Source organism: Canis lupus, chromosome 12 (assembly GCF_011100685.1).
Source record: "Canis lupus familiaris isolate Mischka breed German Shepherd chromosome 12, alternate assembly UU_Cfam_GSD_1.0, whole genome shotgun sequence".
NCBI classification, from domain to species: domain Eukaryota; kingdom Metazoa; phylum Chordata; class Mammalia; order Carnivora; family Canidae; genus Canis; species Canis lupus.
The window spans coordinates 8,411,891-8,437,676 of NC_049233.1; the positions used below are offsets into that span (position 1 = coordinate 8,411,891).

Here is a 25,786-nt window from a genome sequence, read left to right on the forward strand (position 1 = left end):
GCACAGGGCGGGCGCGCGGGCTCGGCTGCTCCCCTCGCGGCCACCGGCCACCGGCCACCGGCCACCGGCCACCGCCTGCCTGCGCCCCGTCTTCTCAGCACAGGAGGCTTGCCCGGGAACGGGACAGCCCGGCCCCACCCCGCAGCGGGATCCAATCCCAGGGACAAAACGAGGCCGGAGCTGTGGGCATCTGGCTCCGCCTCGAGTGTGTGTGGAGGGCGCACCCCCCAGGCCCAGCTCGGGGAGAAAGGCCGGGCTGCGGGGTGACCCAGGCCTGAGACCCAGGGGGCCTCAGCTGTCCTACTGCAGCAAGCAGTGGGAGGGACTCCTGGAGACTGCACGCCGCAGGAAGAGAAAGTAAAAGCCAACTTTATTGTCTCAGGGCCCCAGCCTAAGTTCCTGGACCTTGGGACTATCACCAAGGACTTGCCACCTGTCAGGTCCTCCCTGGAGCTCTTGAAACACCCCCCTTCCCCCTGTGTACAAAGTTGAGGGAGCCCAGCTGATCACCACTTGCCTCTGAATCTGGGAGGCAAGAGGATCCTTGACCAGTGGGCTTGTCCATTCCCTGCTTCTGAAGAGGCTCCCCACCTCCCTTCCTGGAGGAAGGGTCCAGGGCATGAAGGAGTCCCCTGGGGGATCTTCAGTTTCCCAGGCTTCTTCTCCATATCAGCAAGTCCCGGGGTGTAGATCTTGTCTACAAGAGGTCAGGTCTCTTGCTGCTGTAGATCCTTCCCTGTGCGTCCCATCTCAGCCTCCTCTGCTTTGCGGCCTTGCCTCAGTCCTGTCCAGGGCCTTCCCAGCCATTTGTGGGCCTGCCTTGATGGCAGAGGTAGGGGCAGAGGTCTGGAGTCCTCGATGAGGTTGGGCTTTGGGTGGACTGGTCTCAATCTCTCCTCTCCTTCTGGCCAGAGATGTCACAGTCCCGTAGGAGAAAGGCCAGGGCTGCAGAGCACATTCCCAAAGGAGGCCTGGCCTCCATGGAGCTCGTTTCCTGGGGATCTCTTGGGATCTGCTGGCTCCCTGTCTTCCCAGGGTGTGTTTGGAAAGGCTCTTAAGACAGGTGCTCAGAGGGGGTGATGAGGTCAAGGGGTGTCCTGAGGAATCAGGGGAGGCCACACTCAGGAAAGTAGGTGGGACACCCAGGAGCTCCGCCTTGTTGACGGAGAGCTCTAGACCTCTGGGCAAGGGGAACTGCTTTGAGAAGCAGCTGTCGGCTTCCTGAGGGCGGATAATCCTGTTTGCACGTAGATGCTCCAAAGTCCTTGCCCAGCCTCTCTCCTTGACCTTCCCTGCTAGTCACCCCCATGGGCTCTTGTCAGACCCCTCTACCCCATCATAGCATCTTGGTACCGGGTTGGGACCTCTCTGCTTGTCTAGTCCTTCTGGTGGACGAAACGTGCACGGAGAGCAGGAGCTTTCACTGTTGGGTCTCCCAGAGCCTGGCTCTCTCCACACAGTGGGGTGGGGGCCTGAGCCATCACTTTGTGCTTGTATCAAATGAGCTGAAAATAAAGTCACCCTTTGTTTGCAGACCTGTATGAAGTCTCCTGGGTGGGGGGGCACAGGGAGGGCACCACGGAGATTTGGCCAGAGTGATCCATGTCTGGATTCACACTTGGGCGAGGGCCTTTGGGACAGCAACACACGTCTCACTCCACACACATCTGTCATTCATCCTGTCCTCCAACCCCTTGCAGTAACTTGCTTGGACATCCCACCTCCTTTGCTCTCTGGAGAGCTCCTGAGGCCAGCCCTGGCTGGGAAGGGAGTGGGGAAAGACATGGAACAGGAAGTCCAGAAGGCATACAGGGGTGGGGTGGGGGAAGCAGGAGGAGCTCCTGGGGCCACTGGAGACCTCATGCAGAGATGGGGATCTTCTGAGGTCTGGGGAGCCCATCCATCTCGGGGGCTCCTCCGTCCTTGAGGCTGAGTCCCCTGCTGAGAAGCCAGAGCTGGGAGCACCTGTGTAGAAGCAGGGGGCCTAGTGGGAGGATCAGCGCCAGCCATGCCAGGCCCAGGAGGATCCAGATGGCGGCCAGGCTCCGGTACACGGAGATGTAATGCTTGCTGGGGTCCGTGCCTGGCAAGGGAAGGAGACATGATAAATGCCACAGGGGTCCCTGCCGGCCTCTCCATACCAAGGATCTGCAGTGGAGGTCCCTGGGGGAGAGGGTCATGGGTCCCGGGGCCACCGATGTCTAAGGATATTGTGATAATCCCCAGAGGCCTCACAAACCATTTGTTGCCCTCAAAGAACCAGGGACTATCATCTGATTCTCACTACTTACCTCCTGCTGACATCTCCCCATCCCCCCCAATCCCTGCGGCCCCTGCCCGGAGATACGTGACCGCCTTGTTCTCACCGACAACATAGTCCCCGAAACCGATGGTGCTGAGAGTGATGAAGGCGAAGTAGAAGCCTTCCCCGAAGCTCCAGCCCTCCACGTGGCTGAAGACCATGGGTGGGCAGATGAGAATGACCAGTGTCCCCAGGGTCAGGAACAGAGCCAGGCCTAGGATCTGCAGCAGCTGGGAACAAGAGAGTCTGTGTCTGAGTCTACTTGGAACGCCCCAGGATGGAGGAGGGGGGAGACAAATCTGGGAGTGGAGCTGGGCCATGGCCACGTTCCCTTTTTTGGCCTGGAGACCTTTGGGCTGGTGGTTGTATTCTGTGTGTGCGCTTTTGCTCAGGCCAGGGAAATATTTGGTCAGAGGGATTTCATGAGTGGGTCAGGTTGGAATTTGGAGACTCCTTTGGGCCTGAGGGTCACATCTGGTCAGGCCTCCTGGGGACTCAGATCTGGGATGGAGGACGGCCATCTGAACTATCCCAGATTCCTCTGCACCTCTGCCCTCCCTTACTGAGCCTGGCTTTGCAAGGGGCTGGCCAAGGGGGTGGGCCCTGGGGGAGTGCTGGGTGGCTTGGAGTTTATTTTCAACGGGGCTGGAGTTCTAGGATGACCACAGAGATGCACCACCCAGATCCCCCTTCAAAGAAGACCTTGTGGACCAGCCGTCAGCCAGTGGCCTCCAGCTCTGAGCATCTTTGAGGCATACCTTGGCTACAGAGAAGTGCCTGGCCCAAGGGCACACCCTTCCCAGGGAGGCCACCCGGTGTGTGATTGAGGCCAGCATATGGCCCTGGCCAGTTCAGCCCCCTTGTGGGACCCCTCTGATGGCCACACACGTGCTGCAGAATGAGGGGCCTGTCCAAGTCTTTGTTCCAGCCTGATCACAATTCAGCTTCTGCTTCCGCGTAACCCTTTCCTCCACAAGTATCTATCCCTCAGACCCTGCCCGCCGAACTGTGGCTCAGTGTCAACTTCTATTTTCACCCCTCAACAGAGCTCATCCCAGCAGGACTGTAAGGAGGAAGGGGCCCTACCTGGGAGCGCCTGGGCTGCTCCTCCCACCTCTCGAGGGTAGCCAGGTGGGCGTGCAGCCCTGCACCCAAGTGGTTGAGGAAGATCGCGTTGAGTGGGATGCCCACCAAGGCGTAGAAGACACAGAAGACCTGGCCTGCCTCCGTGCTGGGTGCCAGGTTGCCATATCCTACAGGTCAAGGAGGAGGGTGCAAATGTGGAGAAGCGAGAGTTCAGAACTGCCTCCCCCACAGACTGTAGCAGAGGGTGGTCTTCTATTACCTCTGGGGGGTAGAGGGGAAGCTCCTCTGTTTCCAAGAACCTTCTCCCCCCCCCCCCCCCCACTAGAATGATCTCTATTTGTAAGACTCCTGCTTGTCTTGGAGGGCCCATCTCCAATGACACTGCCTCTAGGAAGCCCTCCTGACTGCCACCCTCCTCCTCTCTACTAGAAGTGATTCCCCATAGTGCTTAATGTCATTCCTGTCTAATTGTCTATGTTGCCTTGTACTATTGTTTTTTGTGTGCTTATCTTATTCCTCTTCATTGGATCAGAGGCTCCTGGAGGTCTGAGCCTGCCTGGGTCTGATCCAACTCCCTCCGCTTCAGTTTTCACCCAAGCTCAAGGAAGATGTGTAGAATTGAACTGAATTGAATGGATGGGGAAACCATGAGTATCGGGGGGTCTGGGGGCTTCCTTGGGAGAGGTGGCATGGGTTTTCTAGGTGAGGGGGTGTAGCAGATGCTGTTGGTGATCTGTGCCCTCGGGACACCTGGGATACCACCTGCAGCTTGGGGGGCTGTTCCTGTACACACAGGTGTGGCTCTCCATCCCAAGTCCCTGCATCTCTCTCTCCCTGGGAGTTTGGCTTGGTCTGTGGGCGAGTTTCAAGTACTGGAGAGTTGGCTCATCCAGGATCAGCTCTCAGCCAGCAAGGGCCGGAGTCCGTAGCTAAGTAGCCCCGCTTCCTCGCTCCTCAAGGCACCGTGCTAAGGCTGGGGCTCTGCTTGGCCTCTCAGAGGGTCCCAGGGGGAGCGAGGCCAGTGGCCCGAACTAGGACCCTGCTCATCAGTGTGAACCTCGCTGCCTCTTTTCTTTTCCTGTCCTATGTTCCCACTTTTGACTCGTTCCCGCTTCTCAACTTGCACTTCCTGGAATCATCTCCTAGATAAAACCACATCCTGGTCTCAGTGTCTGCTCTGGGGAGCCCAAAACCAAGACAGGGGCTTTGGGGAGGCCCTTCCCCACCCCGACCCTTTACCTATGGTGGTGACAACCGTGCCTGCAAAGAAGAAACTGCTGCCGAAGTCCCAGTTGCTGGGGTTGGTGGAGTTGCCTTTGGGGTTCACACCCTTCACCCAGGCTTCCATGATGACCTGTGTGAGGGTGGGGTGGGGGGTGCGGGAGGAAGAGGTAGCTGATGGCCCCTGCTGGTGACCAAGCTCTCTGCTGGGTGCTTTCCTCTGATCTCATTTAACTCTATTCTTAGATGCTCTCATTTCCGTTTAGTAGATAAGGCTATCGGAGTAGCAAAACGATTTGCCCAAGGTCGTTGGGTTCCAGATCCACTGCTTGTTCCATAGGCCAAGGCTGGCTGAGGTGTGGGCTGTAAATGTGGGCTGGGGGAGGGGAAAGGGGCCTAAGGAGGAAGAGGGTGTTGAAAGGGTGAGCCAGGTGGGAGACGCTGCCTATGGCCAGCAGTGGGAGGTGTAGGTGTGTTGTGAGGACAACGGGAAGATTTCAGGTTGGATGCTCCCAGAAGGGCTTCCTGGGGAATGTGGAGTTTGGGGGCCGCAGGGAAGCCATGGGGCTGCCCTCCCACAGGGTGGATGGTAGAGATAGGGAACCCTGTGTTCTCTGAACTGCCTGGTGAGCTGGCTGCTTTGCTTTGCTCTTTGCTATCCCCTGGTGAGGCCCAGTCCAGGCCTATAAGAGAAATTCCATCAGAGGCCAGACCAAAGGTCAGAGGTGTAGCCAGTGTTGATGTGTGGTATGTTGTATGTATGCGATGTGCATGGGTACTCTGTGTTGCATGTGTGCGGGTGTGTTGAGTATGTGTTTACACAACCTGAACCCTTGTGGGCCCAAGCCTAAGCCCCTCTGTCCCTGGGCCCAGCCCTCTTGGAGATGGTTAGGGATCCCTCTCCAGTCTGCTCCCCCAGGGCCCTCCCCTGTCGCCTTGCATTGTCCCAGGCAGCACACAGCCTTGCCACTTGATAGAGCTCCCAAATCAGGAGGAGGCCGTGGGGGAGGGGGCCACTCCAGTTCCTAGTTCCTATGGGAACTGATTCCTCGCTGCCTGGGTAAGTGTGCTCCCTGCCAGGGTGGGGTGGCCCTGGTAGGCTGGGCCTGTCTAGGAGTCATGACACAGGCTGTCTGCTTTTCTTCACTTTGGCAGAACTGGTCCCTTCAGACATGTGGACTTTGGTCTAGCTCCCTTTCCCACACCCCTAGAGAGGCCAGGATGGAACATTCCGGAACATGCTCGCTCTCTCAAGACCCTCACCCTTGGGACTAGCACTTGCCCTAGGGCCACGGTCAACCTGAAGCTCTCCATCCTGCTGAGGAAGGGGCCTTGATTCGGTGAGGGTACTGAGTGTGGGGCCCCCAACGTGACCTTCTAGTTTTCTCTAAGCATCCACATGTGATAGAGAAAGTCAGACATGAGTCCCGTGAAACCAGGCAAGGCTTTTTTCTTATGGAGGAGTCTCTAATACTGCTTCTGGTGCTGTTAGTAGCTTCTTCCTCTTGTACTAGTCTCGTATGTTCTGGAATCCTATCCCAGCATTCTTCCTATTGGCCAGCCATCCCCTGGCCACTGAGGCTCCCCCAAAAGGAGGCTGGGGAGGCCAGGGTTGGGTGTTGTTAATCAGTGGCTGAGGCTGCCATCGTCATCGTTTACAGAGCTAGTTAGATCCCTGCTACCAATCCTTCCCACACCCTCTGGCTCTGGGGTTTCACCTCTGACGCTAGGCTGAGGGAGGAGGAGGTGTCAGGGCCTCCAGGGCAAATGCCTTATTCCGGAGGTCTTGGGAGGCTCCAGAGCCCTTCTCAGCCCCATAGGGGTGCTATGGCCCCAGCCCTCTACTGGCGGAGAGCAAGGAAGCCTCAGTTCCCGGGAGAAAGGGCCTGGACAGGTCTCTCACATCTGCGGAAAATTCTCTCTGACCACCCAGCCCACCCCTCATCTTCTAGGCCAGCTCTTCTCCATCTTGAGGGTATGGGCATGGACTGGAGGGCTTTTTAACGATAGGCTGCTGGCCCTGTCCCCAGACTCCTGGTCTGGAGTGTCCGGGGTGGGGTGCGATCGTTGGCGTTTCTAAGGGACCCCCAGGTGATGTGTTGCAGCCGGTCCACACTTTGAGAGCTGCCACTCTCGGTTGTGTCCTGCCCACCCCCAACCCAGCGCTTCTGCTAATTTGCATGGCGAAGAGCAACTGGCCTGGGGGTGAGTTCTGTCTCTATCACTGACTGGGCAGTCTTGCCAACACTCCACTCCTCTGTGCCTCAGTTTCCATCTGCCAGCAGGAGCCGGTGATAGTAATAGGTTATTATGAGGAAATACACCTAAAAGGTGGCTCCAGAGGATGGATCGTGACTGCTCCGACCCCATCACGGTGACCCCGTTCTCCACTGTTTTAGGCACATCGTAAATGCTCACTAAGTGCCAGTTATCTTTGCGGTGACTCTGCACTGGGCTTGTTCCTTTGTGGTTGGTGTTGTCATTCACAGCCTCCCCTGATCTCAAAGGCGTTCACAACACCCTGGTTTTGCCCTGCTTCTAAGACAGAGGGCGTTGGGGGCCTGCTCTGCCACCAGAGAGAGCCCCCTACGCACACCTTGCTGGCCAAGCTGTCGCCCGGGCCACTGCTCACCAGGCACCGGGAGACGACAGAGGATTAGCAGCCCTGGGGGTGCGGGAGGGGGAGGGCAGAGCCTGGGAGAAGGAAATTTGCAAAGTGTTGATAGCTCTGACACACAGTCCACGTTTATGCAGCAAGCAGCAGCTTAAAAAGGGCTTTTGATTGGCTGCAAATGTCTGCAGCACATATGGGGTTATTCTCCTCGCCTTCTAGATGGGGGAGATTTGGGACCAGTGAGTGTCAGCGATCTGCTCAATGTCACGCAGCAATCTAGTTCTAGACCTGGGGCCAGAATCCAGCACCAGTCCCCCCCACGCTGCTTCCAAACAGGGCATCAGGCCCCGGGGCGTAGCTCTGGACCTGCCGCAGGAACCCCCATTCCGCCCACCATCCCACACCAGCAGCTCCCCTTCACCTGCACAAACTGCTCCAGGGCCCGCTGGTCCAGGCAGGTGTAGTTCTCCAGGAAGCGCAGCTTCTCGAACTGAAATTGGTCTCTGGACTGAGCCTCCGCCTGCTTCTCCAGCAGCTGGAAGACAGTGGCGCCGAGCAGCAGGTAGCAGACGTAGGCCAGCAGCAGGGGCAGCACCCGGCCGCCCCGGCAGCTGCAGAGCCTGGCTTGGGGCATGGTGTGGCCAGGACTTGCCAGGACCCTGGGGCTGCCTACGGGAGGAGAGGTGGGAAGCCCCCGGGGACCCGTGCCCAGCCTCCTGCCTGCCTCGCCCTCCTCGTCCTCCTCGGCACAGGTGTCTGGAGGCTGCGGAGTCTATTTGAACAGTGCAGCTCAGCTTGGCTGCACTAAGTGGCTCCAGTGCAAACAGGCCTGTCACCCCCAACCAGCCTTTTATTTTTTTTTTTAAACTTTACCATGGAGAGCACCAGTCAGTGGCATGGACCCCTCAAAGAGAGTTACGGGGTGCTCCTGAGGACCATCTTGTCTTACCCTCTGTCTCTAAGTTGGATAGATGTTTCTGGATCAAATCAGATGCTTCTCCTTTGTTCTGCCCAGGCCTGAATGGGTGCCCTCCGCAGCCCCCAGGATTTCACCCATGACGCTTCAGGCTCCCAAACTGGGAAGAAGTCAGGATGGTGGGGAGACCCTGGGTGGCACAGTTGGTTGAGCGGCTGACTCTTGGTTTCAGTTCAGGTCATGATCTCAGGGTCCTGGGTTCGAGCCCTGCATCCAGCTCCAGGCTCAGTGTGGAGTCTACTTGAGATTCTATCTCTCCCTCCTCCTCTACCTCTCCTACTCGTGTGCGCTTTCCTTCTTTAAAATAAATAAATAAAATCTTAAAAAAGAAATCAGAATGGGAGTGAATATGTCTTGTGCCCAGTTGCCCTGGCTACAGAATGGGGCCGGGAGGATTAATCTGCCTATTGGGGGAACCCGAAGATAAGTAAACTGGGTGACAAATCAGAGCAAAGCAAATAGACACACAACAGCCTCCATCAGGAGCAGCACCAGGGTTGACGCTCCTCATCAGTGGGACACATTTGCTTCATAGCTTTTGCTGATAGTTTTCTGTGCTTGAAAGCCTTTGGCAGTTTCCCTTCAGAGCATACTCTATTGGTAAGATGTAGGTGTGGATTAAAAAAAAAAAAAAAGCTAAAAGTATATCCTGACTTGAGATGTTCACAGTGGCTCGCTCTGGGGAGTGCAATCGAGGATGTTTTCCTCTCTTTCTCTTCTTTGCTTGTGTGTGAGTTTGCAATAACTTCATTGAGACATAAGCCACATATCATTCGCACTTTCATTTATTTATTTTTTAAAAGATTTTATGTTTTTGAGACAGAGAGAGAGAGAGAGAGAGAGAACCAACAGGGGCATGGACAGAGGGATGGGGGAAGCAGATTCCCCTCTGAGCAGGGGGCCCAATGTGGGGCTCAATCGCAGGACCCTGAGATCATGACCTGAGCCGAAGGCAGGGCCTTAACCAACTGAGCCACCCACGTGCCCCCCATTCACACTTTTAAAATATACAGTCAAATGGTTTTTAGTATATTCAGAAGCATGCAACTCTCCCCACAATCCCCTATCCCCACAAGCCCTCATCCCCCATCCACCCAGCCTGTCCTCGGGCCTCTGGCAGCATCCATCTGCTGTCTCTGGGTTTCTCTCTTTTGGACATTTCATAGAAATCCAATCGTATTGTATGTAGCCTTTTGTGTCTGGCCTCTTGGTGTAATGTTTTCAAGGTTCATCCATACTATGGTGTGTGTCAGTACTTCATCCTTTTTTTTTTTTCAAGATTTTATTTAGTTATTAATGACACACACACACACACACACACACACAGCGGCAGAGACACAGGCAGGCAGAGGGAGAAGCAGGCTCCATACAGGGAGCCCGATGCGGGACCGATCCCAGGGCTCCAGGATCACTCCCTAGGCTGAAGGCTGCTGCTAAACTGCTGAGCCACCTGGGCTGCCCCCTTCATCCTTCTTTATATCTGTGTCATATTTCATTGTATGGATAGTGCAACATTTTATTTACCCATTTATCAGTTGATAGATGTTTGGGTTGTTTCTACTTCTTGGCTATAATGAGCAATGCTGCCACGAATATTCATGCACAAGTTTTGGTGGGGATGTATGTTTTCATGTCTCTAGGAGTGTGGAGTGCTGGTCGCGGGTCACTCTAAATTTTTGAGAGATGCCAGACTGTTTTCCAAGGTGGCCGCACCATTGTACCTTCGCACTGGCAGTGTGTGAAGGATCCAAGTTCTCTGCTCACGTTTTCCTGTGATGAGCTGTGGCTGCAGGACAACACGAGCCGACTGCCTACATCCTTTCCCTCCTTCCTGGCTCACGGAGCCCCACTTGTGTACTTGTCAGCCCCAGGCAATGGAGCGTGATTGGTCTAACCCATCATGATAATCCTGCTCCCCCTGCTCTTAGCTGGGTTCCCAGGGGAGCAGCCCTGAGGGGGGATCTGTGTATAAGCAGCAGAGCAGGGGAAGGCTGAGAAGAATGTGGGGCAAGTGAGGCCAAACAGGGGTCGACAGTCCCAGCTCAGCCTGGTTCCTGGAGACCCCTGATGGGGACTGCACGCCCCGTGAGTCCCAGGTGGAAGCAGGGGAGCGGGGCTTTCGTCATCCCACACCAACTGGTTGTTGAGGCATCTCTGCCTCCACACACCAGTAGGCAAAATAGCTCCAGTAGGCTGTGGGCAGTGCACTGGAGCCCCAGGTCATTGGGAGGCCAGGCCATCGGAAGCAGAAATACATCGGAGGGGAGAGGGGGACAGAAATGGGGAGAGTATCAGAGGATTGACAGTGCCCTTTGCACCCACCCACGTTCCTGGCTCCCTTGCTGCTGGGGCGGCCGCGTGACCCAGCTCTGGCCAGTTAGAGGTGTGCGGAGCCTGCTGTGGGGGTGTGGGGTAAAGCTCTGCCGTCCCCGCCCTGCTGAGGGCTCAGCTGCGGCCCCACCACTCCCCACATGGAGAACCGGCCCTGCCCAGCCACCTCGCGTCCTTCAGGGAACGGTCAAGATTGTTGCAAAGACACTCAGCTGATTCCTGCACACACCTCTCCCTGGATCTCAAAAATGTTAGAAACTTAAGCCCTGTTTGTTCAAGCCACTGTTAGGTATCCTGTTACTTCCCAATGACTATACACGTTTTGGCCATTGTTGTTGTTAATTGTTCAAGGTTTATTTGAGTTGGAAGACACATGAACACACTGCAGTTATCTTAAGTAATTGAAACAATTTGTGGTAGGAAGCTGGGAGCCGCTGGCGTTCTGGAACGACGGAGCCCGTGTCTTCACTCCTGCTTACTATCAGGCTCTGTCCCCTCTCCTCGTGGGGTGCCCCCCTCACTCGTCCCAGCCAGGCCGGCCATTCCCTCCCTGGCTCTGCCCCAGAATTTCTCTCAAGGCCGGTCCCCTGGCTTCCCCTTGGCATCAGCCGCTGTTGTCCTCTGCTTCTTTCTCATCATACTTCTTGCTTCAGATCATCTGGGCAAGGCCACATGTCCAAGAGCCCCTTTTCCCATGGGCCACTTCACAGGTGGCGGGCGATCCTTGAGTCAAGTGCCAACTTCAGCCACTCTGGCCCAGCCAGGGGTGTGAGGGCATCATCCGTGCAGGTGTCACTTGGTGTCACTGTGGGGAAGGCCGATACCGTGGCCTGTATGTCCAGGACAAGGGAGGGGAAGAGAGAGACGTTGTAGAAAGTAAAAGCCAGGGGGAGAATTTTACCATTTCAAGTACGGGAATGATAATGTCGTGGGGGTACGGGTATAGTGTCGTGGGGTTCTTGATCTGCTCTACGGCCCAAAGCAGAACAACAAATAACGGGGAGCTGGGGTGCAGCAGGATGTGGAGGCTGCACATGGGGACATGCCAGCGCTGTCACCGGCGCTGCCTCTGCGTCCTCCGAAGCACCTCATGTCATCCCTGGGCGTGGCACCTGCCTTCTTTGTCATCTTGCTCCTTCTGGGTTCCTCGAAGCCACCTGGGGCCAAGCTGTCCTGTATGAGGTTCTCCTACACCCAGAGCGTCCCCCCCGACTCGGTGCTGTGCTGGGATGTGGCCTTGCCTTGGAGGAGGAAGGAAGCATCGAGATTCACAAAACTCACCCTTGGCTGGTTTTTCTTTGTGGTCCGGGAAGATGGGGTGACAGAGTGTTGGCCACCATCTTATCATTACAGACTTGCTAGTTCTTGACTTTAAGCTCCGGTTGTAGTTACACCTGCAAGACCAGATAATGATCAAATCCTCTTTTATTGCCCTAGAGAAGCTCAACGTGTGAAGAGTTCTGTCGTGTATCATTTGGAAAGCTCATCCGTTGGCGTCTGCGGGATCTCAGGCAGGTCTTAGCAACCTCTTTAGCCCGAGTGCCCTTGACGGGTCTGGACACCATCCACAGGTAACGGCGGTGGTTCTAAGGTGGAGGGAACTGAAGGGAAGGAGCACACCTGTGTGGGAGAAAGGGGTGGGTGCAGGGGGCCAGAGGTACTTCTCTGGTGTGCTGTGGTGGAGGGAGGGCTGGATGGGCCTTCACTAGAGCCTCCCTCCATCATCTCAGGTCCTGGACAGGCTCACTGGGGGACAAGACACTCCATTCCCTGGTGGCTGACCTACGGAGAATCTTCTGTGTGTCAGCAAATGGTCTTCCCCCTTGCCCGGCTGCTTGCTCTCCCCTTCCGGGTCTCCTTCTTCTGCTTTACTCTGGTGGCACCCACTGCCTGTGTCCTGTTCTCATGCTCACTTTTCAAAAGACACCCAAAGACCTGGCTGGAGTTTAGGATCGAGTCCTCTTCAGGGGCACTTCCAGTACTTAGGAAAACCCCCAAGAGCACGTAGTGGTCATGCTGGGTGGTCGTGTAATGGCGGAGTTGGTGGATGGGGGTCAAGCCAAGAGGCCCACAGAGGCGATCTTCTTTCTCTCTCCCTTGACTCATTCAGCACACACTCATGCTGAGCCCTCTGTGCCTGGACCCCTGTTTCTGCCACTCCCTCTGTTGGTTGAGGCCTCACTCTGTCGGGTTTAGGGGAGAGCCCTCATGGCCATGGGGACCTGCCCTGCTCACCCACTGCTCTGTCCCCTGCTCTACACCTTCTCACGTGGGCACCCGCCGCTGTGAGTGATGGATGGACACGGGGCATGATTTATGATTCCTTCCAGGGAATGATTGCTTGCTAATGGGCAGAGCCAATTTGTGCTCCCCGAGTGGGGAGGGCAAAATCAATTAATGGAGAGTCTAACCTGGTCAGGCCTGATGGCAGAGTGTGGCCTGACATCCGGCCGTGATAAGGGACTTTCTGAGGCTGAACTAATAAAGAGATTGGAGGAAAAAGAAGAAAAACAAAACCCCTCTCAGATCAATTTCGTGTACAATGGGCAGAGAATGCAGAGCAAACAGAGCAGCTGGGCACGGGCCTCTTTCCGTCTGAATGAGCCCCGAGATAAGGAAGAGGACAGGCCGCCACCCCGCCAACCAACATCGGTATTCACTCGGGGACTCACTCGATAGGCACATATCCGCGCAAATGAGAAAGGGCACGTTCCAGACCGGAACTAGAGGGAGAAGATAAGGCTTACCTGCCCCAGGTACGTGCCCTGTGAGTAAAGGGCAAGAGGAGAGAGGGAGCCCTGCTTTCTGACCCTGCCTCCCTGACCCCACCGGATTGGCGGCTGCTCGAGGCCAGAGCAGCAGGTTCTGCATGTGGCCTTCTGGGCTCCTGGATGTGCTCCTGGGTCCCCCCACCATGAAGGGTGTCAGAGAGTGTCCTGGGTGGAGGTGGGTGTGGCATAGGTTTGTTGGGGGCCTCACCCTCTTGGCCAAGAGAGTGTGATCTCTGGGAGCTCCAGCCCAACTGTGTGGCCAGCAGAGAGGAGGGACAAAGCTGAGGGGTGATTTGAGGGAAAGGCTTAAAACAAACAAACACAGCTGGTATTGACCTTGTTCAGATTTTCCATTGTTTTTTTTTTTTTTTTAATTTTAATTTTTGGAGCAGCAGGATTCCTTTCTCACATGCCGTCTTTCCCTGTGCCCCAGTACGTAGTACCATGAAGAGTGGAACTCTAGTTGAAGTTGGAGAGGGGGCTCCCACTTTTACTGGCTCCAAGGCCTTGATGGCAAGAATCCCTCACTCGTGATTTTGAAATAAATGCCCTTGCTTCAGTTGGGCTTACCTCAGAGCAGATCCTGAGGCAAAATCTGTGTGGGGGCAGCTCATGTGGGAAGTGATCTCAGGAAATAATCCCAAGATAGTGGGGAAGAGAGACAGGGGGGCGGTCAGTATGAGGTGAGTTATTGAACAGGTGACCTCTGGGAAACTGTGTGGGACACACTTCAGAGTTGTCCCACAGGAAGGCGAAGAAGGTGGGGGTGTTTATCCACCAGCCCCCACCCCTCATTAGTTGGGGATTGTTCCAGGAGGGGTTAACTCCTGCGTTGCTGGCCTGCCCTGCATTGGGGTGGAGAGTGCTCTTGTGGCCAAAGAGAACTTTCAGGTAGGGACAGACAGGTACCTGAGACAGGAGACCCTTGGCGTGGATGGGGGCTGTTCACTAAAGCTACATGGGACCTCCAGGTGAGCTGGGGGACATGGGCAGGACACCGCCAGTGTCTATCAGACTCTTAATTCTCTACTCTTTCTTCTGAGTCATTGTGGTTGGTAAGTCCTGCAGGGCAGTAGCTTATCTGTGGAACTTAATGAAGGAGTGGTTCAGCTTGTAAGACAAATGCCCTTGGGAGACGATAGGAATGGAAATGCAAAGGGGTCATTAAGGGATCTATGTCTCCTTACATCTGCATATTATGAAAAACCCAGAGTGGTAAGATGCATTAGAGCAAAATCAGAAATAAGCCCAGGAAGACATGGACCAGGATGTAGGTGTGGAGTGTTGACCAGGTACAGCCCATCTTGGTGGAGCCTCCCTAGGGCCCGGGAGACATAGTGATTGGAGGAACTGGGAGTACAGATAAGGTTAGGGCTGCTCCTGTTTACATAAGCAATTCGATTGAAATTGTGCCAAATTCATGAGTCCACGTGAGGTATCATTGTTTTATTGGTGAAGATTTGGAATGTAGTAGAGAACAGGTACTCATGGATTTGTTTCTTGTCAATTCAATGGGTCCAAAGATCCTTCGTCCTGTGTCTGATATTTTTCCTATGTGAGAGTCACTCAAGTTAGCAGGTCAGCATCATTCTGGTAGTCTAGTCTTGAGCAATGTTGTGAACGGAATGATCTGTTCACCAAGCTGTTCTCCCAGAACCAGGGATTGACCAAGGGGCCCCAGCACAACTCCATAGGCATTAATCCTAGAGTACCTTGGAGCAACTGGTCAACCACCCCATGCAAGAATAACCTGAAGGAAGAAAAGAGAATGAGGTCCACATGAGAATGGTCAGTGATGCTGTTGGCCATAGCAGGTCCCAGCACTAGAGGGAGATTTAGAAGCTTTCTGACAAGGCCCTTCAAAGTGTTGGGTGCTCTGAGGCATGGTTGAGGGCATCTTCTGGCCTGGCTTTAAGGAAAGTCATGGGAAAGGCAAACCCAAAAGATATTTCAGAGGAGAGATGAGAATAGTATCTCACACCTGGGACAGGGAGTGCAGGGGGATGAGGCTGGTCTGGGGAAGAGCTGCCTTCTCAAGACTAGGAGTTGAGTGAAGTAAGAGGGAGGGATCCCTCATCAGCTTCCTGCTTGCTGGTTGCTCTGAGTTTCCCCCAATGTGCATACAATGGGCTCAGCCTTGCTTGCTGGCACTTGGCAATGGAAACCCGAATAGAGCAGCTAACCCTAAAAAAGTTTGCCACTTCCTCCCTTGCCCTTACAGCAGCATCCAGGCCCATAACCACTGGCTACTTTCCACACAGGAGATGGAACCCATGTCAAAGGAAATGCTTTTTCTCCTCCCACATTTTACATGGATATTTTCAACTTCTAACATTTCACAGCCAACTTTTCCACATCTCCTGTGCCTTGTTGCCCCAGTAGACCCTTGGACACACATCATGAAATACTCTCCCTCCATATTCTTTGATGGCTCAAATCTCCCAAGTCCCCTTATTTGCCATGCTCCTCATTTCTAATCGACTGCTCAGCCCCAGCCCTCTTCACATCATCAAACCCAACCTGCCATTCTAGCCCTAACCCTGCCTCTTACCCCCCTTGACAGTGAGCCCAGGCCCATCCTATCCCACCCAACTCCTTCTGAGCTCAGATTCCCTTATTTGTTTGTTGTCCATCTCCCTAGTTAGAATATAAGCTGAAGAGGGCTGGCACTTTCTCTGTCCTCATGCTCTGAGTCATTGGAACTCAGTCATTCTTGGTAGCAGATTCCTTGATGAACGTGGAGCCTGACATGGGGCTTGGTCTCACGATTCTGAGCTCGTGAGAGCCGAAACCAAGAGTCAGACACTTAACTGACTGTGCCACAGGGGCCCACCCTTTAAATGTTTTTGACCTTTGTTTAGAAACTCACTGAAAACAGTTTGACTCTCTTGAGGCTTACTTTTTTATTTTTTTTTTAACATGTTGTCAGGTAGGACCAGAATAGCTTTGATCAATGGCTAATTTGGCCTCACGTCCAAGGCAATACCTTACGGGATTTCTGTTCAATGACTCTTTTGTGAGAAGGTTTCTCAACATTGTGGCTGTTGGGAGTATGAACTATTCCTAAACCTGTGTTATTTCTGGAAATTGTTTTGCTTGCTCCTTTCTGGTGGTTCTTTCCCTGGCCCTGAGCGATTTCCTCCCTGAGCAGCTTGCGCTGCTCAGCCGTGAGCCGAAGCTTTGACAGTACCCTCTGGAGATCTTTGGAGTGTCTGCTCTCAGTCTGCAGCGCTCGCATCTCTGGTACTTGGCCTTGCCCCTGGAGGCCACCTTGGCCTCCTGGGCCACCAACCCTCTCCTTGTTCAACTCAGGAAACCACTTGGCGCCCCCTGGTGGCCTTTCCCTGAACTGGGGCCTAAGCCCTGCACGCGGTAAGTTGTAGCAATGGTAGGGCTCACCTCATTGTTTCCCTTCTCTGGCGGGTCAGTGTCCTCTAGTGCCTTTTTCCAGCATCTGAAAGCCATTGCCTTATACGTTTTGTCTAGTTTTCAGTTAATGAAAGCAGGAGGGTAAATCAGGTCTATCTATGGCTCTATCATGGCCATAAGAAGTGTCCTACTTTTTCATACACAGCTAACTCTCAAGGGCATTCCGTAGGCAGCATGGAAGCAGAGTGAACTCTGAGAAATTCCACATCTAGTCATATATTATGAGAACTGTAAGGGCTGGAAGTCGACCACAGAGACTGGACTCTGTCTCTGGATTTCAGTATCTGTGTCTGTTAGCTATTGCTACCATCAATGCTCCATAACAAATCACCCCAAGTCTCAGTGGCTTATGTCACCAAGCATTTCTTCTTATGATATTGGGTCTTTGGGTCAGCCACGGTTCAGCTGATCTGGCCTGGACTTGAAGGGGAAGCTCTGCTCCAGGCTTCAGGTCTGCTGGGCCCGGCCCCAAGCTGTAGGCTGGGCTCAGATCTGCTCTCTGTATGTTCTGGGATGTAGGCTGAAGGGGCAGCTCCTATCCCCGGCATGTTCTTCTCAAGGCAGATCCCTGGAGTGCAAAGAGACAAGCCTGAGCACAAAAGTACATGTCAGGCTTCTGCTTACATCATGTTTGCTAACATCCCATTAACCAAGGCAAGTCACAGGACCAAGCACAAATTTAAGGGGTTGGAAAGTATACCCTGCTGCCATGAGGCCATGGCAAAGTTTTGGATGTATAATTTTATTACAGGGGTAAAGTCTTAAGACTGGTTATTCATTCTACCACAGTTTCTCTATCTGCTTCCTACAAATCCCTTTTAGCAAGATCTGAGCAAGGCCTCCTCCTAACATCTCCTGTCAAGTGACTAGCAGAGCAAATTGAATTCTAGTAGGGACTGGGCTGGAGTCACTGGCCAGGCTGCTTTCCAGAAGATGTTTTGGAGAGCTCCACAGTTTGGCCTGGAGTGAACTCAGACGCTCTACTGAGCTCAGGATTGCTGCTGGATAGTCTTTTTTTGGAGCATTGCATCCATGTCTCCCATTTTAGAGGCCAGTGAATTAAGGGGAAGACACTCCGTGCTGGAGCACGTGTCCATGTCAAAGGCCCAGCTTCCATTGTTGGGGGGCACCTGGAGAGGGAGCTCCCTGTCTGGTTGCTGCACACACTTTGTGTATGGCTCTCTCCCGGCAGGATGCCATGGCCCAGCTATCTGTTTTTCTCTCTTCATTTCCTCTTCTGCCTTTGTGATTACTCCAGGACTGTGGGTTCACACTCTGTGTGGGGCCATACCACACATCTCTGTCAATAGGGCCTTTGGATCCCGGAGATAAGTTCTCAGCAGGAGATCCAAAGTCAATAGACTCTAAGCAGCTCTAGAAGGCAGAAGGCACTAAGGTGTGCCGGGTACCCTGGTGCTGTCTCCAAGGGGCTCTGGCCAACTCCACGCTGCCTTCAGCATTCTTGAGAGTGCATGTCTGTTTGCTACATGTGTGCCCTATGGACTCAGAGAGGCTTCTGGGATCAGGCTGTAAGGGCTCTGTTTGACTTTCCTGGGTTCTACATACTTTATGAGGACTTACTATGAGCCACAGAACTATGAGGGCCAGAAGCTGGCCAGAGAGACTGGACTCCGCCTCCATGGGCCTCAGCCTCAGAGCCAGGTTAGAGGTGTGGGACAGATGCGAACCCAAGAAGTAGGAGATCTGGCCACTCATTAATTGAAGGAGTATTTATTCAGTACCAACTTGTTCTGGGAACACAGTGATGAGCAAGACGTATAGGTCCTTGTTGTCATGGAGCTTAGAGTCTTGGGGGAGGGGTGGCAGGCCATAAAAAATAAGCAAATAAAACAAGATGATACGTAGTGATGAGGAAAATAAAAAAGAAATGGGGGTGGCTCTAGTTGGACGATCAGGGAAAGGCACCCCCCCGGTAGGGGGCAGGAGGGGACACTTGTTACAAAGGAGTTATTAGAAGCCGGCCCCTCCACTTAGTTTCAGTTTTCTAATATTATCAATGAGGAGTGGATTAGAGGGGCTCTATGGACAGTCTGGCTGTGAGATGTGATCCTCTACCGTCTCCTGCACGATCCTTTTACCCAGTCCTGGATTGGGGAGAAAATAAGCCAGTTATATGTATTTTCTCTCTGTTCTCTCTCCAGGGTGGCAGGTCATGTATTTATAGGACAGAGATAGTGGGAGCGGGAGACGAACGCTTTTGTTCACTTAGCTTCATCTCAGGTGCCATTCGTCTCCCCCCTCCACACCCCTCCCCAACTGTCGCTGGCTTGGGATCTTGCCGCCACTGCCCTTACGCAGGCCAGGTGGCAGTTCTCCAAGGGCCTCCTGAGGACTGGCCCACCATCCCCTGGGTCTGTATCATGCAGCCAGGCCCTGGAGTGCTGAAAAGGTTCACTGAGGTAAGCCCCCGGCAGCTCTGTTCCCCTGGTAGGAACGGGAAGTCAGCCCAAATCCTGCAGAGCCCCAAGTGGCTGGGTAAGGATATGAGGCCCATGGTGCCCTCTCAAGCTCTCTGCAGAGCCCCTGGGAGCCGTCTACTGCTCTCGGGGTGCAGCGATGTCCTTGGACCCTGCTGGGTGGGGGGCTCCCTGGAGATAGGCTGATTCGGGTGCTGCCTGTGGGTCATCAGGGCCGTGAGGGTGATGGTGGAAGGTTTGGTTTGGGAGATCAGGACTGACCATCAGGATGCTTTGTATTCCACTGCTTTGTCTTTGGCTCCAGCCCCCTGTCCTGCCTGGCTTGCCCCAGCCATTCCTGGGCCCTAAATCTGGCTGCTAGTAGTTAAAAATAACGGATTACCCTTTCTCCCACATTCTACCAGCATGAACTTCCCCTGCCACTACACTAACTCATAATATCCCAGTTTTATAACCGACTATGTGAAACACCACGACAAGAGTGAGCAGAAGCCCTTGACCTGCCCCCGGCACCCTGGCACTGTGTGGTCCGGCCAGCAGCTCCAGCACCCACGGCAAGGATGGCGTCAGAAGCCCTAGCCCCAGCCTCGCTGGCAGCCTCCAGGACCCTGTCCTGAAGCAAATGCAGCCCCTCCTGTTGGAACCCAAATCACGAGTTGCGCCCAGCAGCCTACAGATCACGTCTGAAGCCAGGATGAGTGAGAAAAGACACCTTCCTTCACCTGGACTCCCTTCTTGCTGCCACAGTGCACGGCTGGACATCTACTGGAAACCTGCAAGGAGACGGGATGTTCTTGGTGAGGCTGTGCACAGGGGCACTGATTTCTCCCCGGATTGAAGGCATGGGGATGAGGTTCTGGGGCAGTGCGCCTCCCAGGGCTCCGACTCCCAGGGGCTGCACTTCTACCCCCAGCTCTGAAGGACGATGCCTCCTTTGCTCTCTGCAGAGGCTTCATCTCCTGGAGCCAGGACCAATACTCATTGCCCAACCCCACGGTTTTCACAGACGCTCCCTTCCTAGATTCTCCAAGAGATTCTCTTCTTGCTTTTTGCTCCTGATGTTTATTATATTGCAGGGTGGCTCCCCGTGACCTCATGATTGGACATGGAGAAGGGTTCTCTGGCCTAAGAACCAGGGCCCCTGAGTTCTAGCCAGGACAGTCCCCAAGTCCCCAAGCCGCGGTGTAACTGGGCAAATCATGTCAGTTCTCTGGGCCTCACTTTCCGCATAATCCAGACCGATGGAGCTGATGATGTACCTGGGAGAAGAAAGGGAGCGAGCACGGCTCCTTGCTTCTCAGAGTGTGGGTCAGGGCTTCCCCAGGGAACTTGCTGAGAAGCGCAGAACCTTGGCCCCCAAGCCGGATTTACTGGACGACTAAAAATCTACATTTTAACAAAATCCCTAGATTTACTGGCACATTGACATGTGAGAAGAAATGGTATGAGTGACAAGCAGTTAATTTGCTTAAAGTTTGGCTCTCATAGTAAGAGCAAGAAGGCTTGGGAACATAGTGTTTAAAACCACTGCAGCGGGGGCACCTGGGTGGTTCAGTGGTTTAGCGGCTGCCTTTGGCTCAGGGTGTGATCCCAGGGTCCTGGGATCGAGTCCCACATGGGGTCCTCGCAGGGAGCCTGCTTCTCCCTCTGCCTGTGTCTCTGCCTCTCTGTCTCTCTCATGAATAAATAAAATCTTTAAAGATAAAAATAAAATCATTGCAGCCGGCAGAGAGATTGAGGAGTGGCACAACCGCAGTCACGTTGAGCATAGCCACGGGGACCTGGCCCTGGGCGGGGAGTGTAATTCCCCACGACACACTGCATGTGGGAGGTGTCCGGGAGGAAGAGGTTGAAAACAGCTCAAGGCCATGAGCCCTGGGTCCTTTAGATCTAATTCTGAGTGCAAGACCCTAAGCTGTTTAATTAAATGGAGATAGTCCTTATTTTTCGGACATTTCTAGCTGTTCTGAGTCTTGAGGTGGGAAGGAAGGACACCAGGCACCCCAGAGCATAGGCAGGAGATGCGTTCCAGTCACTCTGGACTCCTGCTTCCCAGCAATGCTGCACACTGAAACCCCCTGGTTGTGGCGGTTGGGGGTGCTTTGGAAATCCCAGTGCCTGGGCCCCTCCCAGGACTGATGAGATCAGAATCTCTAGGGGTGAAAGATGGGGCGGGCAGGTGATACCAATGAGGAGCCAGGGTTGAAGCCCACAGCTCTTGGCTCTCTATTCCGAGGACTGTGAGGGCAGGAACCGGGGGCTTGGCAGCCCGGGCCAGGATTAGTTAGCGTGGCCGTTGGTGAGGGGCAGGGGGTCTGAGCCAGCTCCCACCTCCACCCCAGCACTGTCACGACCTCCCACAGACACTTGCCAGCAGTGGTGACTGGGGCAGGGCTGGGCTGAGGAAGGCCACGGAGCAGGTTCAGAGTGCAGTGCCCCCACAGACACAGGCCTCAACCCCAAGGAGGAAGTGCCATTTATTTACCTGGTGAACCCCAGTGAAGTGGTGGAGCTGTTGATCTACCCTGGGATTTCGTGGACTATAGGATCCCGGACTGGAGGGTATTGCTACAGAGAAGCCATTGAGAGGAGATCACCCTTCGCTGGGCTGGGCCAGTTCTCATCACAAGGGCCAGTTTCCCCGCTGATGGTCCCTGGCACTTGGCTCTTTAGACGGGACTTTCATGGACATTATCTCAGGAGGGGCTGGCCACCCTGACGAAGGCAGATGTGTGAGGGGGCTGGGGGAGATGACCTGCCCCAGGTCACACAGGGCCGAGTGTCACGGGTCACACCGCATTTGGGCCTCCTCCCTCCCAGTTCTAGATTCTTTCCGTTTCTTGGGGACGGACCCTGCACAGAGGAGAGCTGGAGGGTTTCTCGGAGTGGGGATGGAGGAGTCCGGGCTGGCAGGGGGCTCTGAGGGCATCTTCCTGGCACCGGTCGGAGACCAGGGCATGGTGGCCGTGGGGGTCACACCAAGGTTCCTGTCCAGATGCAAGTAGCTCCAAGCTCAGGGATCAAGGAAGATTTTTGGTTTTTTGAAGCACTCTAGGAAGGGGTTAACCTAATTTTCTCAGATTTTTAAAGCCGTCCTCGGCAGTTAGAAACAGCAGATTTGACACCGTGGATGACAAACGCCCCGTACGGGGGACATATACCTGTCTACACGTGCTCCTGGCAGGGATTTAAACGTTCCACAGCTTTTCCATGAATCCTAAATCACCTAGATTCATCCTGGCCCTTGGTGCGGCGTAAGAGCCAGCGGGCGAGGCTTACGTTAAATCACCCTCTCCGGGCTCCTGCTCCCAGGCCGAGAGTCACAAATTCCCCATAATGAGGACTCCCGAAGAACCCCAGACAGACAGCGCCACTAAATTAAGAGCAGAGGGAGCCCCGGGCAGGGGAGAGGGAAGTGTTTGCTTTGGCTGACGAAGGTGCCTGGGGCCCGGCCCACGTGTTTGCCTGACAGGGAGGCCTGATAAGTGGGCTGCGTGGTGGGATCAGCCATCTGCCGCACGTCGGGGAGGCCGCACCTGCTGGCCCCTGGTGGGACAGGGACCCCTTGTCACCCTTCTTCCGCTTCCTTTGCAGCCTTGTGGTCACCAAGAGCCCAAGATTATTTTGCTTTCCCTTAAGAACAGAAATTGAACCCTTGAACTTTTGTTGTGAGGAGCTACTTCCAGGCTGCTATTTGTTTGGAGAACAAAGCTCCCCAGCTGCAGGGACGGTGGAGGCCAAGAGGCAAACACCCGACGGACCACCGAGTGGCTTCTCAAGACCGTGTGGCCCTGTGGAGAGAGCGCAGGAAACCTGGGTTATCCTGGCTCTGCCATTTGTTAGCTGGGCAAGTTATTCAAACTTGGTGTGCCTCGGCTTCCCCACCTGTCAAGTGGGGGATCAGACTTGACCCCATACCCTAAGAGGGCCCCGCCTTTCAGCACAGCTTTCTGTACCATCTGGGCACCGAGGTAGCAGGAGGATGCCGTCCCGACGTAGACCTCGGGCTCAGGCCTACTTCTCTGAGAGGGCTGGAAACAACGTCTTTATTATGTGGGCAAAAGCACAGTAAACAGAACTTAAAAATGTTGCTTACGTGTAGACTTCTCGAGGGGACGAATAATGGTTGATTTCTAGGCATTGGTTCCAGGGGAGGGGAGCGTCCCAGCCCCAAACCGCTCCCTCCACCTGGGTCCCGGATGCCATGCCCTCTCGTCCTCTGCAGGCTTGGTTCTCTCTCCCACATCACCCACCTGCCTTGTACTGCACCCTTCCTCCCAGCGCGTAAACACGTCGGTGGAACCACTGCCCCTCCTTAGCCCCAGCCTGCCGGCTGCCCCTTCCCAGCTCAGCCCCTGGGACAGCTGCCCCCACTCCCCTCGCCTGCTCCTGCTCCTTCCTTTCCTTCCTCAACCACCGCACGGGGCCTGTCATCCTCCCGGGCCCCTGCCTACGGGGCGCTTGCCCGGGGCTGCCGGGACATGCACAGCGGCCAGCGGCCAGCGGCCCTTCTGCGCTTCCCCAGCCTCCTAGCGGCCCTGGGCTCTACTGGCCCGTCTCCCCCGGACCACGTTCTCCCGCAGGCCTGCCTGAGGCCACCCTCACTGCGCTGCCGGCCCTTCTCTCACCCTCGCCGAGCCCTCCTATAGCTCTGGCTGGATCTTTCTGCTCACCTCCAAATGGCGGGGTGCCCAGGGGTCTGTGTCAGCGATTAGAATAACCCTGCTTGCTCTCTTAGGGCTTCTACACAGGACATGGTTCTATACACCCCTCGGACCTTCTGCGGAGCTCCAGACTCAGGTTCAGGGGCCCAGTGATCTCCTTTGGGGTCTCCAAGGGCTTCTGCAACATCAGATGGGCCCACTGGCACTCTGAATTCCCTCAGCAAATTCCCTCTTGTGTCCCCCCCTCCCTGCCTTTCTGCCCGTGGCATCCGCATCCTATTAGCAGCTCAGAGCAGGTGCCCACGAGCCCTCCTAGCTCTCCTCTCCCTCACGACTCACGGCCAGTCTGCCGCTAGGGCCAGGCTCCCCTCGCCCTCACCTGGACCTCCCCAGGAGGTCCTGGGCTTCACAGCCTCTGCTGTGTGCAATGGCCAGAGTGAGCTTGCCAAAGCCTGTCAGACCAGCTCACACCATGGCTTCAATTCTCCAGTGGGTTCCACTGCACCTGGAATAGAAGCTGAGCTCCTTACTCCCTCCCACAAGGCCTTTTGAGCGGGCTCCTGCCCCTTGCTCAGCCCTTCAGTGACTCTGGCCCCCTTCCTTCCCTCTAGGACTGTTCATTTTCTTCTCCTTTTGCATGGAACCCTTGCTCCCAGGACACTGTGTGTCCACTCTATTCTTACTATTTAGCTACTAGTTCAAAGCTCTGCTCTCCAGAGAGTTCCCCACCCCAGCTAACTCTACCCCGCTGCTCTCTACAATGTTACAGACTTTTGCATTTAGTAGTGCTTACCAGCGCCTCAAGTGATCTTAAGTGTTTGTTGGTGACTTCATTGTCTGTCTCTTCCCTACCTCCAGGACATCATGGCCTTGACTCCGTCTTGCTCATGGTTATGGCCCCAGCACTGATACAGTGCCTGGCATACAGAAGGTGCCCAATAAATAATAGTGTTTGTTAACAGATTGGCTGTTTAGTACTATTCAGTGTCTGATATGTATCATTAGAGGATTTGGGGGGTCATGAGGTCTTGGAGATCACAGAATATGAATGTAATTTTTTCTTTTCTTTTTTAAACAAGGAAATTGAGGAGAGAAGGCAAGGTATGGTGGCAGTTGGTGGCAGAAGCTGAACTATCTCAGAGAGACGCGACAGTGGTGCTGATCCCAGTGGTGGAGAGAGAACAGTGGGCAGGTTGGTGTCTCAGCAAGGGTCCCTGCTTGGTGAGGATGACGTGGCAAGGACACCCTTTGCTTGAGATGGCCCATCCATGTGCAAACCTTCTAGTGTCTAAACTGCAGAGTTGGACGTGAAACTGGATGGGGGTCTCTTGGGGCAGGTGTCAATCATTAGGGGATCCAAGTCCTCCATTTTGGCCATTAGGATGTTGACACGGGAAAGCAATGCTCAGCCCATCTGGTAGCCTTTGGCTTACTGGGACGAGGTTAAAAGTAGGGCTGGGGTAAAGGGTCCTGGGTCTCATTCCCGTGGGTCTCTGGGCAGATAGGAGTCAGGAGAAGAGAAGGCCTGTCCATAGCTGGGGGGCAGCTGCCAAGAGGAAGATGGGGTGGGGAGTGAGTGACAAAGGCCAGGAAGGGCCTTTGCTTTCTCTTCCTGCCACACCACAAGAATTTCTTCTTTAACTGTGAATGGGCCCTTGAGGCCTGAGCCTTTAAATGGTGTCTACATCTGTAGCTCATTGGTAAGAACCAGGATCCAATCAGAGAGTGGTATTTCTAGCCAGGGACTCAAGCCACCAAACCTTCACTCAGCTCCTTCTTGTATGGAGAAGGCTGAGAGGACGAGAACTGGCTTTGGGGACAGAGAACACAAGGAGGTGAGGATCTGCAAGATGGAGGGAGGCTTTCCCAAGCAGGGCTTTCCCTCGGGCCTCTCTTGGTGTTTGTGATGCTGCCTCCTGGAGCCTTTTCCAGGGGGAAGCAGAGGCCAGGCACG

The 25,786-nt window shown here is 54.6% G+C and overlaps 2 protein-coding genes and 1 long non-coding RNA gene across 21 annotated transcripts in view; 1 reads left to right on the plus strand and 2 right to left on the minus strand.

Moving 5' to 3' along the window:
* Positions 1-51: 51 nt before the first annotated feature.
* KCNK16 (potassium two pore domain channel subfamily K member 16) lies at positions 52-7,957 on the minus strand. The gene is made up of 5 exons (XM_038553957.1): positions 7,645-7,957; positions 4,628-4,742; positions 3,389-3,555; positions 2,367-2,532; positions 52-2,083 (listed from the first exon to the last, which is right to left on the minus strand). The coding sequence occupies exons 1-5, from the start codon at positions 7,855-7,857 to the stop codon at positions 1,860-1,862; spliced, it is 885 nt and encodes a 294-aa protein (XP_038409885.1). The 5' UTR covers positions 7,858-7,957; the 3' UTR covers positions 52-1,859.
* Positions 7,958-10,922: 2,965 nt separating this feature from the next.
* KIF6 (kinesin family member 6) overlaps positions 10,923-25,786 on the minus strand; it is a 380,623-nt gene continuing 365,759 nt past the window's right edge. For 9 of the 19 annotated variants that reach the window (XM_038553964.1, XM_038553958.1, XM_038553961.1 and 6 more), the window contains 2 exons: positions 22,705-22,959; positions 18,446-19,941 (listed from right to left, as the gene is read on the minus strand). In XM_038553964.1, the coding sequence (XP_038409892.1) occupies positions 22,859-22,959 (101 nt within the window). In that variant the 3' untranslated portion in view covers positions 18,446-19,941; positions 22,705-22,858. The other 10 variants (XM_038553959.1, XM_038553965.1, XM_038553967.1 and 7 more) reach the window with 10 other exon arrangements.
* LOC119874159 lies at positions 10,963-20,824 on the plus strand. The gene is made up of 3 exons (XR_005367664.1): positions 10,963-11,319; positions 11,968-12,101; positions 19,573-20,824. It is a non-coding gene; the product is annotated as an uncharacterized LOC119874159 (long non-coding RNA).